The sequence below is a fragment of the Monodelphis domestica genome, chromosome 8 (genome assembly GCF_027887165.1).
Source record: "Monodelphis domestica isolate mMonDom1 chromosome 8, mMonDom1.pri, whole genome shotgun sequence".
NCBI lineage: Eukaryota > Metazoa > Chordata > Mammalia > Didelphimorphia > Didelphidae > Monodelphis > Monodelphis domestica.
Genome location: NC_077234.1, coordinates 229,259,078 through 229,272,942, shown reverse-complemented (window position 1 = coordinate 229,272,942; position 13,865 = coordinate 229,259,078). Strand labels below are relative to the sequence as shown.

The following is a 13,865-nucleotide window of genomic DNA, read 5'->3' as shown; positions in this document are numbered from 1 at the left end:
TCGGATGAGACAGATCTGCCAGATCAACCCGAATTTTAACTTGTAGGCTTAGTCCTAAGCCAAAGGACTAAAGTTATGGGTAACTAGCTAGGAATAGAGCACTGGACCTGGAGTAAGGAAGACCTGGGTTCAAATCCAACTTTAGACATTAGGTGTAAGCCACTGGACAAGCCACTTAACCCTGTTTACCTCAGTTTCCTCATCTATAAAAGGAGCTAGAGAAAGAAAGAAATAGCAAATCATTGCAGTTTCTTTGCCAAGAAAACCCTAAAAATGGGGTCTCAAAGAGTCAGATGACTTAAAAAGAATGACTGATCAGCAACAACAAGGGATGTGACCTTCAAAGTAAAACAGGTACAGTGAGAAATTCATTCTCTTCATTTTCAAGCATCCCTATTTCTCCTTCATGTTCAGATTTAAAGGATCAAAAGGATATGGTCAGCTGACATTGTTGAGTTTAGGTAGGAAAGGGACTTATTAGGATTACACTTCTATAGAACTTAGCTCATCTTCTTATAATGTTTAGCCATCTTGGACATAATGAGCGTCCAATAATTCCTATGTTAGACATAATAAGCACCTAATAATTGATGGGTTGTTTCAGAACTGGATCAAAAGTGCTATTCTTCTGAAAAAGTGATTTCCTATAGCCAGAGAAGACAAGTTGCTGAGTTAGCTTTGAGCCACCTTTTGAGTGCCCTCCAAACCCAGAATCAAAAGTTGAGGACCTAATTAATATGAAATAAAACAATAGTGGTGCTTGGTGGGAATTTAATGTTCCTATGTAACTTAAAAAATAAAGACGAGATTCATTAAAAAGGTACAAAACTGATAGTAAGAACGAATACAAAGGTTTGGGGTTTTGTTTTGTTTTGAGTTCAGGGAAGTATCACCAAAACCAAGATGAGAAATGATAGACCCACGTAGCTTTGGGAGATCAAAGTGACATGACTTTCTAGCTTATGGGCCAAGAGTCAGACTCATCTTCCTGAGTTTAAATCCAGTCTCAGATATTTATCAGCTTTGTGACCTGGGGCAAATCACATTCCCCTGTTTGCCTCAGTTTCCTTTTCTATAAAATGAGCTGGAGATGGAAATGGCAAACTACTCCAGTATTATGCTAAGAAAACTCTAAATGGGGTCTTGAAGAGTCAAACATGACTGAAAAACAATTAATCAACACCATTATCACAAAGGTTAAAGAATAATATTTTTTTTAAAAGTTGCTTTCCCAAGGAACATATTAATGAGTTACAGAAGAAAGTTTCCAGAGTGATTTGCCTACTACAAAAGAATTATTTTATTTTACCTTTTCTTTTGATAAAGGACACAGGTTCATATTACATTTGAAAATATATTAAAGGGGGCTCAGTGGATTGAGAGCCAGACCTGGAGATGAGAAGTCCTGGGTTCATTTCTGGTCTCAGACACTTCCTAGCTGGGTGACCCTGGCCAAGACATTTAATCGCATTGTCTAGCCCTTACTGCTCTTCTACACTGGAGTTAATATTGATTCTAAAATGAAAGGTAAGGATTTTTTTAAAAGAAAGTAGGTTATAACATATTAAAATACCTACATAATATGATTTTTCCAATAACAAACCCTTCATTAATTTTTTTAATTTAAAAAGAGAAAATGGTATACTGAGAGGATTGTAATAATACCTAACATATGTATAGCATTTACTATGCCCCAGGAACTGTACTAAGTGCTTTACACATATTAGCTCATTTGATACCCACAGAAGTCCTGGGAAATAGTTGCTATTATTATCCCCATAATAGAGTGGGATAAACTGAGGCAAACTGAGGTTAAGTGACTTGCCCAGGATCATACAGGTAGTAAGTATCTGAGGCCAGATTTAAACTTGGATTTTCCTAACTCCAAGCCCAGTTCTCTATTCACTCTGCCACCTACTTATCTAGATCTGGGTTCAAGTCCCAGATCCATCACTCACTTTCCTTGTGACATTAGACAAGTCACTAACTCTTTTGGAGACCCCTGTTTCTTTCATCTATAAAATGAAAGGATGAAATTTAGGTCTATTTCAACATTAAATCTGTGATTCTGTGATCTTATGATTCTGATGATGAAAATGATGAAATCCCCCCCCGAATGGTAAGACTTGAACCCAGATCCCCTTGCTCTAAATCCAGTTAACTAACTCGATGATAGAGTGGATACTTCCTGGGCAAGTCACTTAACCCTATTTGAATACCCCTTACCATTCTGACAGAAAGTTGGGGATAGATCTCAATGGATTGAGAGCCAAGCCTAGAGAAAGAAGGTCCTGGGTTCAAAACTGGCCTCAGATACTTCCTAGGTGTGTGACCCTGGGCAAGTCACTTAATCCTCATTGCCTAGCCTTTACTGTTCTTCTGCCTTAGAACCAACAGTACTTATTCCAAGACAGAAAATAAGGGTTAAAACAAAAGACTGAAAGTAAGAGTTTTTGTTGTTGTTGTTGTTTTTTTAAGAGAAAAGAGATACTCTATCAAACATTTACCAACAAGAGGATTACTCAGCCTTAGGAGAGGAAGGATTTTCAGAGTGAGGAAAAAATATACATCCAGGAAAAAAAATGATTCAGCTAAGCCCATGTTCCTAGTGTTGCCCATGCTGATGATTAAGAGTCTGAAGACTCAGGAAGGGGTCTCAGCTTCTCTCATATGTGCTCATGATCAGAAAGCTAAATTAATGGCCCAAATCTTAGTCCTGTGAACAGTCAGATCTGGAACACAATTCTTATACCATTTAAGGAACAATTAGCCTGACTGGCACAGGGAAACCCCTGTAGAAGATGATGGAGGAGAGGATGCTCAGACAATGCACCACGTTTTCTATACTGCCGAAATATGTCTAGAATCTTTACAATTTCTGGATAAAAAGACAAAGATCAGAAATCACAACAATCAACATGATTGTAAAGACATTAATAGCTGAGGGATAATCAATTACCAGACAATAATTGGAAATAGTGTTTTACATATGTATGTCTACGTGGGGGTGAGTGGGCATGTATGTAACCAAACCCAACTCCTTTCTACTTTCAGATGATCTAGAGGAAAAAAATGGCAGCATGGTGGTGCAGTGAATAGAATACTAAAAATCCAAATCCTACCTTCTCATAACTTTGGGGCACAATCTTTCTCAACCTCAATTTTCTCATCTATAAAAATAAGGTGAATAATAGCACATATGTCCCAGAGTTATTATATGTAATATAATTTCCAAGTAAACCTTGAAGTCCTATATTGTGGCTCTTGCTATTATTCTTCTTGTTATCATTATTATGGTTGTGATTAAATATCTCACCTTATTAACCTAACAGTGATACACTATTAAAATCCATTTAGAGGCAATAAGGTGGAAAATATGAAGAAAACTGATGGTGACGAAAGTTTAAAACAATTCAATCATGTATCTAACTTTCTTTCTAACTCTCTTAAGTGGGACTTTAAAAAAATGTCTTTGTTTCTCCATATTCTCTATCATATTTTTACCTTATATTTAGTTTAGCACCTGTCAGATAATTTCTACATCTTTTCCCATTTAATTTCCATCTCCTAGAAGGCAGGGGCTATGTCTCTTGCTATCTTTGATCACCAATGTCTAACACAGTATCATCAGTATAGGAAATTCTCTTCTAAAGAGATTTCCTCTGCTGTTGAAGGCTGGCTCTTCTCTGTAATTTATAGTCTTTGCTTAGAGCACTAAGAGGCTGGGAGTTGCCCACAACTAGCATGTGTCATAGGCAGGACTTAGACCTGGATCTACCTGATTCCAAAGGTAGCCTTTACTCTGGTGCTCTTCCAAAGTGCCTTCCATCTTGTACACAGGAGGCATTTAACAAATGTTTGTTGGAATGAATTATTGAGAAGTAGAAGTCATGCTAAGGGAAGCTGACCCCAAAATTCTATACATGTTCACAGAGTTCCATTGAATACCTCCTTTCATTCAGATTTTACTGTAAGCCAGTGTGCCATGGGACTTACTGAGTGCAAAGCATCTGGACACTCAGTGGTGCTGGCCAGCTTCTTCTCAGTGATAATGGTGCATCTGCAGGTCCTCTCCTGAAGGCAACCTCCCTCCCTTCCTACTCTCAGTCCTCTTCCCTGACAGAAGTGAAATGGAAGGCATTTTAAAGATTCCAAAGTTGAATTTAACAGCAGTTGAAACATTCTCAAGTTCCATCTTCTTTCCCATTTCTAGTTTTACTTCATTTTTAGCAAACAAAATCATTCTAAGCCAAATGGAATATCCTAAATCAAAACTTGATTGCTAGACTTTGTCCTTTTCTTGAGATGCACCAGAATACCAAGGTTACAATAATTCTTCATTGTGCAGAGGTCAGTGCTCATGGAAGAAAGCTAATGCAGGGCTTAAGCCAAAACAGTTTGATTTAAAACGGTTATCTCCATCTCCAACAGCTGTGTTTTCTGTCTTGTTATCTGTGAACAAGAATATCAAAACTGTCTTTGCATGAAAGAAAACAGTATGTTCTGAGAGTTTCTCCAAATCTGGTGGCTACTAGTCACCCAATTATAAAGTTCATGTGTGTTCTCTTAAATAAAAAAAAAACCTAATGAAATCTTAAAACACATAAAGTATGGAAAGTTGAAAAATTGTACTTTTACTGAACTGCTTTCTTATTCTCTTTCTTTTAAAATCTTTATTCTAAGAGACATATCACTGGATAAGAGAGGGAGTGGTGTATTCAGAAACTAATATGATGTCAACAAAAGTTATCAATAAAAATAAGATTCATTAAAAAATCTTAAGTATAAACCAAGGCATTAATAGACATCCTCCTCCTACTACCTTAAAAAAACAAAACAGAATAATGTGGTTTCTTGCTATAAATTTGTGCAGTTGAAAATGTGCCAATTCACGTGTTTTTTTTTTAATTACATACCTAGCAGATTTCAAATTCACCCATCACAATATCTATTTAAAATAGGGAATAGGTATAGGGACCTATCATTTTATTGTTGCAATGATCTTCCTGCTAAGGCATCTCCTTTGGCCAAAGTCAATAAGTGGATAGGTGTTGTGTCTGCAACTTAAGAATCTTTGAGAAATGCCTAGAACTTTGAAAGTTAAAATGACTTGCCCAGGGTAGCATAGCCAATATGAGTTAGAGGGTGGAACTTGTAGTCTTAGGTCTTCCTGGCTTCAAGGCCAGTTCTTTTTGTATAATAATAGGGAAGCAAAAAGTCAAACTAAAGTTTGTATATAAAGGGCATAGTAATGACATTTGTGGTAATCCAACCTTGTCGCTAAACCCCTAACTTCAATTCTTATTTATGGAGTTAAACTTTAGAATTAAAAAAAAAAAACAGTTCTTTGGAATGATGTGGGAAAATTTGCCCAAAGGATATTCACACTAGTCTAACCACAATGAAATCTTCAGATTAGCTCCTTACTTCTATTAGTTTCAAGTTTCAGACACTTTTAAAAATGGGAAAGCCAAAAGAAAACCAAAATTCCCCAAAGCTAGCAACTAGAAGGGGAGCTAAAATTTTAAGAAGTTTTTCAGATGCACAGTCTGCCACCAGAAACATATTACACAGAGCCAAAGTAAACACTGACTGAAAATAAAGTCCAGATGTGCACTGACCATTGTGACTCATTCTCTAGGTCAATGCATCACGACAAGAAACCAAACTGATGGAGGAATGTGACCTGCTCATTGAAATCATCCAACAGAGACGCCAAATTATTGGAACCAAAATCAAAGAAGGAAAGGTAAGATTTTTCTTGTTGAATATTTCCTCTGGATAAATAGCCTCACTTATCTCCCCCCTCAAAAAAAATTATGGGAGAATCTATTTAGAAAAAATCAGTTATCATAAATGAGCATATGATTAAGCTTTAGCCATCGTTCATTGCCCCAAATTCAATTTATAATCTGCTGATGAAATTGGGAACTTTTATTCTTTTTCCTTATGATTACTCCCAAGTATCTAAAAGTTTTCTTTTTCTTTTGGATACTTTAAAAAGATAAATCTCATTCCTCTGATATCTTAACAAAATACTTAATGTCAAAAACGTACAAAAATACATTTAATTAAAATTTAAAAATTTTAGGTCAAGGCAATTAACAAAGAAATTTTAAAAGTTTTTGTCACTGTGTATGTATATGTGTTGTGTGTCTGTATGTATGTATATTTTAATTTAAAAACAAAACTTCTCTATCATACACCATTATTCTGAGGTACCATGAAAAAACCAACACAGAGCCATGTGCTTAATAAATTCTCATTGACAAAATTAGAGGAGTTAAATGGATTATAATCTAAGCCAGTGGAAGTAGTATCTGCATTAATTTGATGACTGATGCTCTGAAGTATCAAAGAATTCAGAATTAGATAAATTTATGTAAGCTACCAAAAAATTTTTTTCCATATCTACCACCCTTTTGTTATGTGTTGTGATGGTGTTGTAGGGATACAAGATCACAGCTCAGTAATTATTTCCAAACTTTGTGTTCATCTTAAAGAAACTCTAAGTTTTTTTACTTATTGCCTTATCTATATGACCTAAAAATATGTCTGCAGGTTATATGTGGCAGGAAGAATGACCAAAAAGTTAATAGGGTAAATAATTCATGAAACTGTCAAGATACTATCACTAACTGGAAATTAAAGCCAATGGCTGTGCCATCTTTAGAAGGTATTTTTTTCCATACAGAAATTCAGATATAGGACATCACTTTAATTAAGACAAAACAAGAATACCTCCAAAATCCCATCTCTATGACAACTTTGAGCCTCAAAATTGAATCCTTACCAAAATTTGGTTTTCTTCCATCATTCATATACTAAATATCAATTCTTTAATATCTTAAGTTTATCAAACTGTCTAAAATACTCTAGTCCCTTATATGTGGCAGAAAATGGTAACTTGCATACCAAGTTGTATATCTAAGCAATGTGGGCAACTGAGTGAATTGAAGGGAGTTATTGACCAATTTCTCCATCAGTCCACCATGGAATTGGAGTACTCTTGTTACTAACATGAAATTCCTACCATTATATTTATTCTTTTGAGAAAACAGAAGAATTTCCACTGTTAAAGCCATATGGCCTGAAAATATAAATCTGTGTGTTGAGTGTAGTAAGAAGAATGACCTGGGGAAAAAAGACATCATCTCAACACAGTTACTGAATTTATTACCTGGAAAGAAAGGAAAGCCCAGGACAGTCCCTTCCAGGTTTCTCCCATCACAAGAATTAGTTTACTTTTGTTATGTTATTTTCAACTTCTGAAAATCAAAGAGTCCTGTTTTGAAAAGATACAATACATATTTTGGGAATTTAAAGAGGAAAGAAAGAATGGAAACTAGATATGACTAGCTATGGGTAGCATTGGGTACCAATTTAAAAAGATACTTGAGTGGAGTGTCCCTATGAGATTATTAACATTTATGTGGTTGGAATTTCTTAAAATTTCTGTGCCTCAGTTACCTGGTCTGTAAACTAAAAGATTAAACTAGATGATCTTTTAGGTCTCTTTTAACTATGATGTTCCCTTTATCTGTGGAAGACCTGACAAGAGTTAAATGACCTTTTACTGCCTGGCACCATGAAAAGAGATAAGCTGATAAAATAGCCGGGAGTGGGAGTTATCCCAATAGGGAGGGCTCAAACATAGTCATATATTTCTTATTTCACTACCCTTCTTAGGGTAATGAAAAAGATAACCAGTTAAAGAAGTAGAACCAGGAACAACTTGTCAGTTGGAAGAGGAATGGTCAGAAACCCAGGAAACTTTGCCTTGCCAAGAACCCAGAACCATAGTATCACTAACTGGCAGTTTGTTATGCTGTATAGAAACCTGCAATGCTTCATCCTTTTGTGATGGGTTGGTACCTGGGATATTGGTTCCAGATGCTTCTAATAGGAGAATTAAGGACAACGTGGAAGCACTAGCCAGGAGACAGGCCAGACCCCCTAAGAAGGGGCACCCACATTGAAGTGGACATGGAGATAAGCCAACCAGCCCTAGATGTATGTGACATGCCAATGTTTCATGCAAGTAGCCCTCGTGTCTCAAATGCCTTCCCTCTTCGCTGTCCTGGTTTGGAATCTTCATAATAGAATTTAAGCTCCTTGTTGCCAGGGACTTTCATGTATCTTTGTTTCCTCAGTGGCTAACATAGTTTCTGGCACATAGTCATTTGTTAAATGCAATTAAAAATGTGAAATTAAATGTTATCTACGATACAGTTTTGCTCAGGAGTAGCTCTAATGACGATTAGCAAGGCTGCTATAAATATTAAAGCCACATTCTTTGAGATCCCAATTTAAGAAACATCACATAAACAAGAAGAAAAGTGATTAAACTGTATTTGCAAATACTGAATCCTAATCTCATATGTATTCCTGTAGTAAATGTCATTGATGACTTGGAAAAACTGCGAGAGGACCAGTCAGATATTCATGGAAACCAGTTTATTTGTGTCAACATGCACAAAGATAAATGAGAAGTTGACAGTAGGAGCAGCGGATAGGGAGTCAGACTTGAGGAAGGGGGTCCCTGGGTTCAAATCTGACCCCCCCCCAATTGCCTAGCCCTTAACGGTCACACCCAATATTGATTCTAAGTTAGAAGGTAAAGGTTTAAAAAAAAAGTTGATAGTGAAATCCAGAGTCTGACTAACTTAATTCTAATTTCCAGGCTGCTATAAAATATGTGCTAAATGAATAAGACTTCAACTAATAGAAAGAGTCTCTTGCCTTAACTCGTTTTGGTATGCACTGAGTCTTGAAAATTCATCCCAGTTGAGATAGTAATGGTTGAAAGACTGAGAAAGAATGTCTGTTTGGGCTTATCCAAAGCCTTAGAGAAACACCATTTCCATATGCCACACCATCCCCTGAAATATTTGCTTATCTTGGGAGGATTTACTGTGTTTGAAGATGACTGGCATGAATTAAATTTCCTATAGCATACATATGAGAGTTGGGATGGGCTTTTAAATTAGATATAAAGTATAATAAACTAGCAAATGAAAATTGCATGAAACATCCTTAATTTCTTTTTAGAAATAGACCGTAGTGGATAAAATATTACCATCATAGGCAGAAAGAGATTTTAAGAGGTCATAAATAAGGTACTTATTTCCTGAAAAAAAAAAGTGAGAAAAAGTCTTATGGACTTTTATGAAGAATTTTACTTTTTTGTGCCTAAGGTTATTAAATGAAATTATTTCAATAGCAAAGTGGTTGTACATATGTAAATATCCATGTGTGCATGTACATTATATATATATGTGTGTATGTATGTATAAATATGTATATGTTTTATATAAATATGAATTTTCTTTTCTAATGAGAACTATTTGCAAAATGTTCACAATCTGAAAAAAAATACAATCTGAAAAACCATAGCCTTGAGAAAAGCAAACGGGACACTTTTCTGACACACTGCTTCTTTATTTTTAGGACTCTGTCCCCCACTTACTCTCTGCAGAAAGATCCTGCAATATTTCAAAATCAGAGCTAAAGTCTACTCGTTTCAACTTGTCCATGACTTAAGTCTCTCTTTTTTTCCCTGAGGCCACGTACCTCTCATTGACATCATGGGAGATCTATATTCCTATGTTTTTAAGGAAGCTAATGTGGATTATGTAAATGCTTTATTCAGGCTGCCCAATGTCAACCATGAGAAACGTTATTGTATTTAAGAAGAAAGGGAGATTGATACAAAATCGTCTTCCTGGTGGCATATCCTGTGCCTTACATGGAAAAATACCGAATCATATTTTTTTTTAATCAGTTGTTGCCTCTCAATAGATTTCTGAATATTTCACCTACTGTAAGGAAATAATGCCCTTTATTATAGACAGAATTTCTCTCAATAATTTATTCTCTAATTATTAGTATATATTATTATGTTCTCTCATTAATTAATTTTCCCATTTCATTGGCTGAAAAAAATGTCAGCCTCTTTTTAATAAGAATGAAAAAAAAAAGTGTTCAAAATAGCCTTTTAGGCTAACTAGAATTGGCCTCCCCCTGAGCTCTAGGTTTTGAGAGAAGCCAAATTTTAGTCAATTCATTGAGCATTTGGGGGCCTATATTTTAGATCCAGCATTATACTCAGCATTTATCCTATCCTTAGAAAGAAAAATCCATTAATATGTTAGTAGAGCTCTCATTATAAGAAATTTTTTTTAGACCAAAATGTTGTTTCTTCCCATCAACTGAGCATTCATTTCCTTTTCTGCTGTAGTATATAACCAGGTCTTGATGTTCCTCCAAGACTTAAAGTTCCAGTTTTCTTTCTCTATTTTTCTTCTATTGGAAATTAGGTGAGGGTGAGAATGATGACATAGAGTAAGGAAGAAATTTGTAGAGGTTAGAGGAATTTTGGAAGAGGTCTGAGCCAGTATTTTCTGGAAGACAGCTTAAGGAGCCTCCTCCATATTCATTCCCTTTGTGCTATTTTCCATTGCAATATTATCTCTAGACCTGCCAAGACTTCTACTATATAGATCTAGGTCCTAGGCATATGTCAATGCCAATTAGCTGTCTATTTTTAACTCGGGTTTTAGTCAGTAAAAAAATCACCTTCCTGGACAGTTAAGCACCAAAGGTTAGAGTCAAGTGTGATGCCTTGGTTTTATCTTGGATTATAGCAAAGGTTTCTGCCAGATGTATTTTGGGTTTGTTTCCAAGGAATAAAAGGTAGGGATATGGCACTAAGGTTGTGAAACAAATGTGCATTTTCATCATTGCAGGGAAATGCTTATCAAAATAGTCCTTAGTTATCATGAAAGCACAAAGTGCCAGGAAATGACGTCCTGGGTGAGGGGAAATGGGCCAGCTGTGCTTGTTTTGGCTCTCCCTAACGTTCTCAGCATGGAAAAAATTAATCAGTGGAAAGAAACACTCCCATTTTGTTAATTAACACATGGACTTTACATATTTGAGAGGAAATAATTATACTTAATGCTTTTCTAGCAACTTTCACCTTAGGATCTCCAAGAGCTTTTTGAAAATTGTTTTCTTTACCCTTTTTTCTTTTTCCTTTACCCTTAAAATTGGACCTATTGAAGATATGTTATCTTCATGGCTCAGCTGAAACTTGCAAGTGAGTTACCAGAGGTCACTAAGTGATTTGATGGAAAACTAAAACCAAAGTCGGACCACATTTCTTAATATGCAAAGGAGCTACATTTTTTTTAATATTAGGGAAGCAATTCAAAATCAAGAGTTTCCTTTACAGCATTCTGTCCTGGAGAATAAAAAAGGTGTGTTGCCATTGTCAGGGAGATAGGTGGCACAGTGGATAGAGCCCCAGATCTGGAATCAGGAAGACAGGGGCTCAAATCTGGACAGAGACACTAATTCTGTGACCCTCAATGAGTCACTTAACCCTGTTTGCCTCAATTTCCTCATCTGTAAGATCTACTGAAGAAAGAAATGGCAAACGACTCCAAGAAACACCCCCTCAAAAAAAGGTTATAAAGAGTCCAAAAGCCCTGAAATGACTGAACAAGAAGAAAAGCCAGATGTGGCACAAAGTTGTGATTTTAATTCTCTCCCTCTCTCTCTTTTCATTCAAGGTGGTGAGACTTCGAAAACTGGCCCAGCAAATTGCAAACTGCAAGCAGTGCATTGAGCGCTCTACATCACTTATCTCCCAAGCCGAACAGTCCCTGAAGGAGAACGATCATGCCCGATTCTTACAGACAGCTAAAAATATCACTGAAAGGTAAATAGATGGCCAAACACCTGGGAAACTCCCTGGCCATGCGTATACGTGGCAGTTCTCTATCAGGGCTCCCAGTGCCCTTTCCTTGCCTTTTGTCTAGAAGTCAAGTGCTTGGGACTGAGCAGAAGAGAGCTTTTCATTGACTTTGTTGTAGGTGTTTGCTTTGAAATTTGAAATGTCAAAGCCCTTTTGTCACAAGGCGCAGCTTTGGGGACTAGAGACACTCAGGCAGAACTAGAATATAGCCATGGTAGAAAAATCTTGTGATGAAACAAAACTTCAGAGCCAGCCCTATTCACATATAAAAGAAAAAAATTCAAACCCCCCCAAAAAGAAAGGAGAAGCAGAAGAATCTTGCCTCCCATTTGGTGTCTGGCTTACATACATATACAGAGAGAAACACACAACAGCTGTTGCTATCTCTTGAATACAATTTGTTTTATTATTGATTACAGAGTTTTAGATTAAAGCTGCCCTTTCTTTAACCATTTCTTTTCAAAATAAATGCCCTTCCTCTATAAGGTGGCTGAAACTCTGGTGGTATGTCAGTGACCTCATTTATCATCTCAAACTTTTGATTTAGCTTCATGGGATCTCTGGGATACATCTTTTCCCCAAAGACATCATCAAATCAGAGAATTGGATGGCCTGACCGAGTTCATCTAATTCCAGAAAATTATGTCTATCTTGCCAACTTAGATTTTTTTAAAGCAAAATCATAAGAGCACTAGATTTTTCTGCTCTATCTCAAGAGACAGGCATCTAAGAGATTCTTCACTGGCCAAATTAAAAAAAAAAAGTTCTTCCTTATATCTAACCCAAATCCCTCCTGATCTTAATTAAGCACATTTGTTCTTGGTCAATTTCCAAAGAATATGGACAATAGCTGGTTATCCTTAACTTCATATTTTTGAGGCTTGCTCGTCTCTAGTTTAAATAAGCCCAATTCTTTTTCTCTGGAGTCCTATTTTCCCAAACATTTAATCATTTTCATTGCTCTCCTCTGGACCTTCTCCAATTTTACTATATCCATCTTAAAGTTCAAAACTGGAAACATTACTCCAATAAGGATCCTACACAGTAAACTCGAATAAGACTAGTTTACACTTACGTCATGCATTTCAAACTGAGATCTCTGAGTGCTTTTCCAGCTATAAATTGCAAAACACCCTTATGAAGTGAATATTATGACCTTCATTTTTTAACAATCTCTTCCACCCACACCCCCCCACAAAGAAAAAGGATGTAGTATTCCATGTACAACTTATTTTGCCTAAAAGAAAGAAAAGACAGCTGTCGTACAATAAAAAGTTTCAGTTCAGTTGGAGTAGAGGTGGGTGGAAATACAAAGAGAAAAATGTACATCTGCAGGACAGTGAAAGGACCCCCACGTGTGTAGAGCAAGGCATATCCTCCATGCAGCCATCAGGGTTTTTTGTTTGTTTTTCTTTTTACCAAATATGGATATAAAAATTTCATTTTACTACAGACATACTTCATAAGTGTGTGTGTGTGTGTATGAGGAGCTTTTTTTTTATCATACACTCCTCCCAAATACTGGGCTTTTTAAAAGCTTTAAGAGTCTTTGTCTTTTTTTCTAAAGCTCTTTTTCTGTCTCTGTAGATGTCAGTCTTTCTCTGTCTCTGAATTTTCTCCTAGCTCTTTATCTAATTCCTTGTTCCTTCATTTCTTTTGGCTCCTGGGTTTCTTTCTATCTCTGTGTCTCCATATGTCTCTTGGGTTCTCCTTCTCTGTGTCTTATCTTTCTGTCTCTCGCTTTTTCAATTTCTCCATCTTGGGTTTCCTCACATGAGCACTTAAGAGCTTTCTCTTCATCACTTGGCACATACTTGGCAGTCCAAGAAAAAGCTTTTAGATTTGCAGATGTTATATACCTGTGAACACCCAAAAAAGTGTATTTGGAATTCTGTACTAAAAATATTATATAGACATATTATATCTATATAAAATTATTTATATGTTTATATAGATATAAAATACTTTGATATATTGGTATAAAATGAATATATAAAATGTATATTTATATGTATAAATATATATTTATACACATGTGTATTTCTAGTCATCAATTTTTTTAATATACATACTCTATGCAAGACTCTGTGCTAGAGGTTAGGGA

General features: G+C 36.0%; 1 protein-coding gene across 6 annotated transcripts in view; it reads left to right on the top strand.

Annotated features, from left to right (window-relative positions):
• MID1 (midline 1) overlaps nucleotides 1–13,865 on the top strand; it is a 453,084-nt gene that overhangs the window by 393,931 nt on the left and 45,288 nt on the right. For all 6 annotated transcript variants that reach the window (XM_007500937.3, XM_056808078.1, XM_056808079.1 and 3 more), the window contains exons 4-5: nucleotides 5,642–5,749; nucleotides 11,577–11,725. In XM_007500937.3, coding sequence (XP_007500999.1) covers nucleotides 5,642–5,749; nucleotides 11,577–11,725 — 257 coding nt within the window. The remainder of the gene's footprint in view (nucleotides 1–5,641; nucleotides 5,750–11,576; nucleotides 11,726–13,865) is intronic.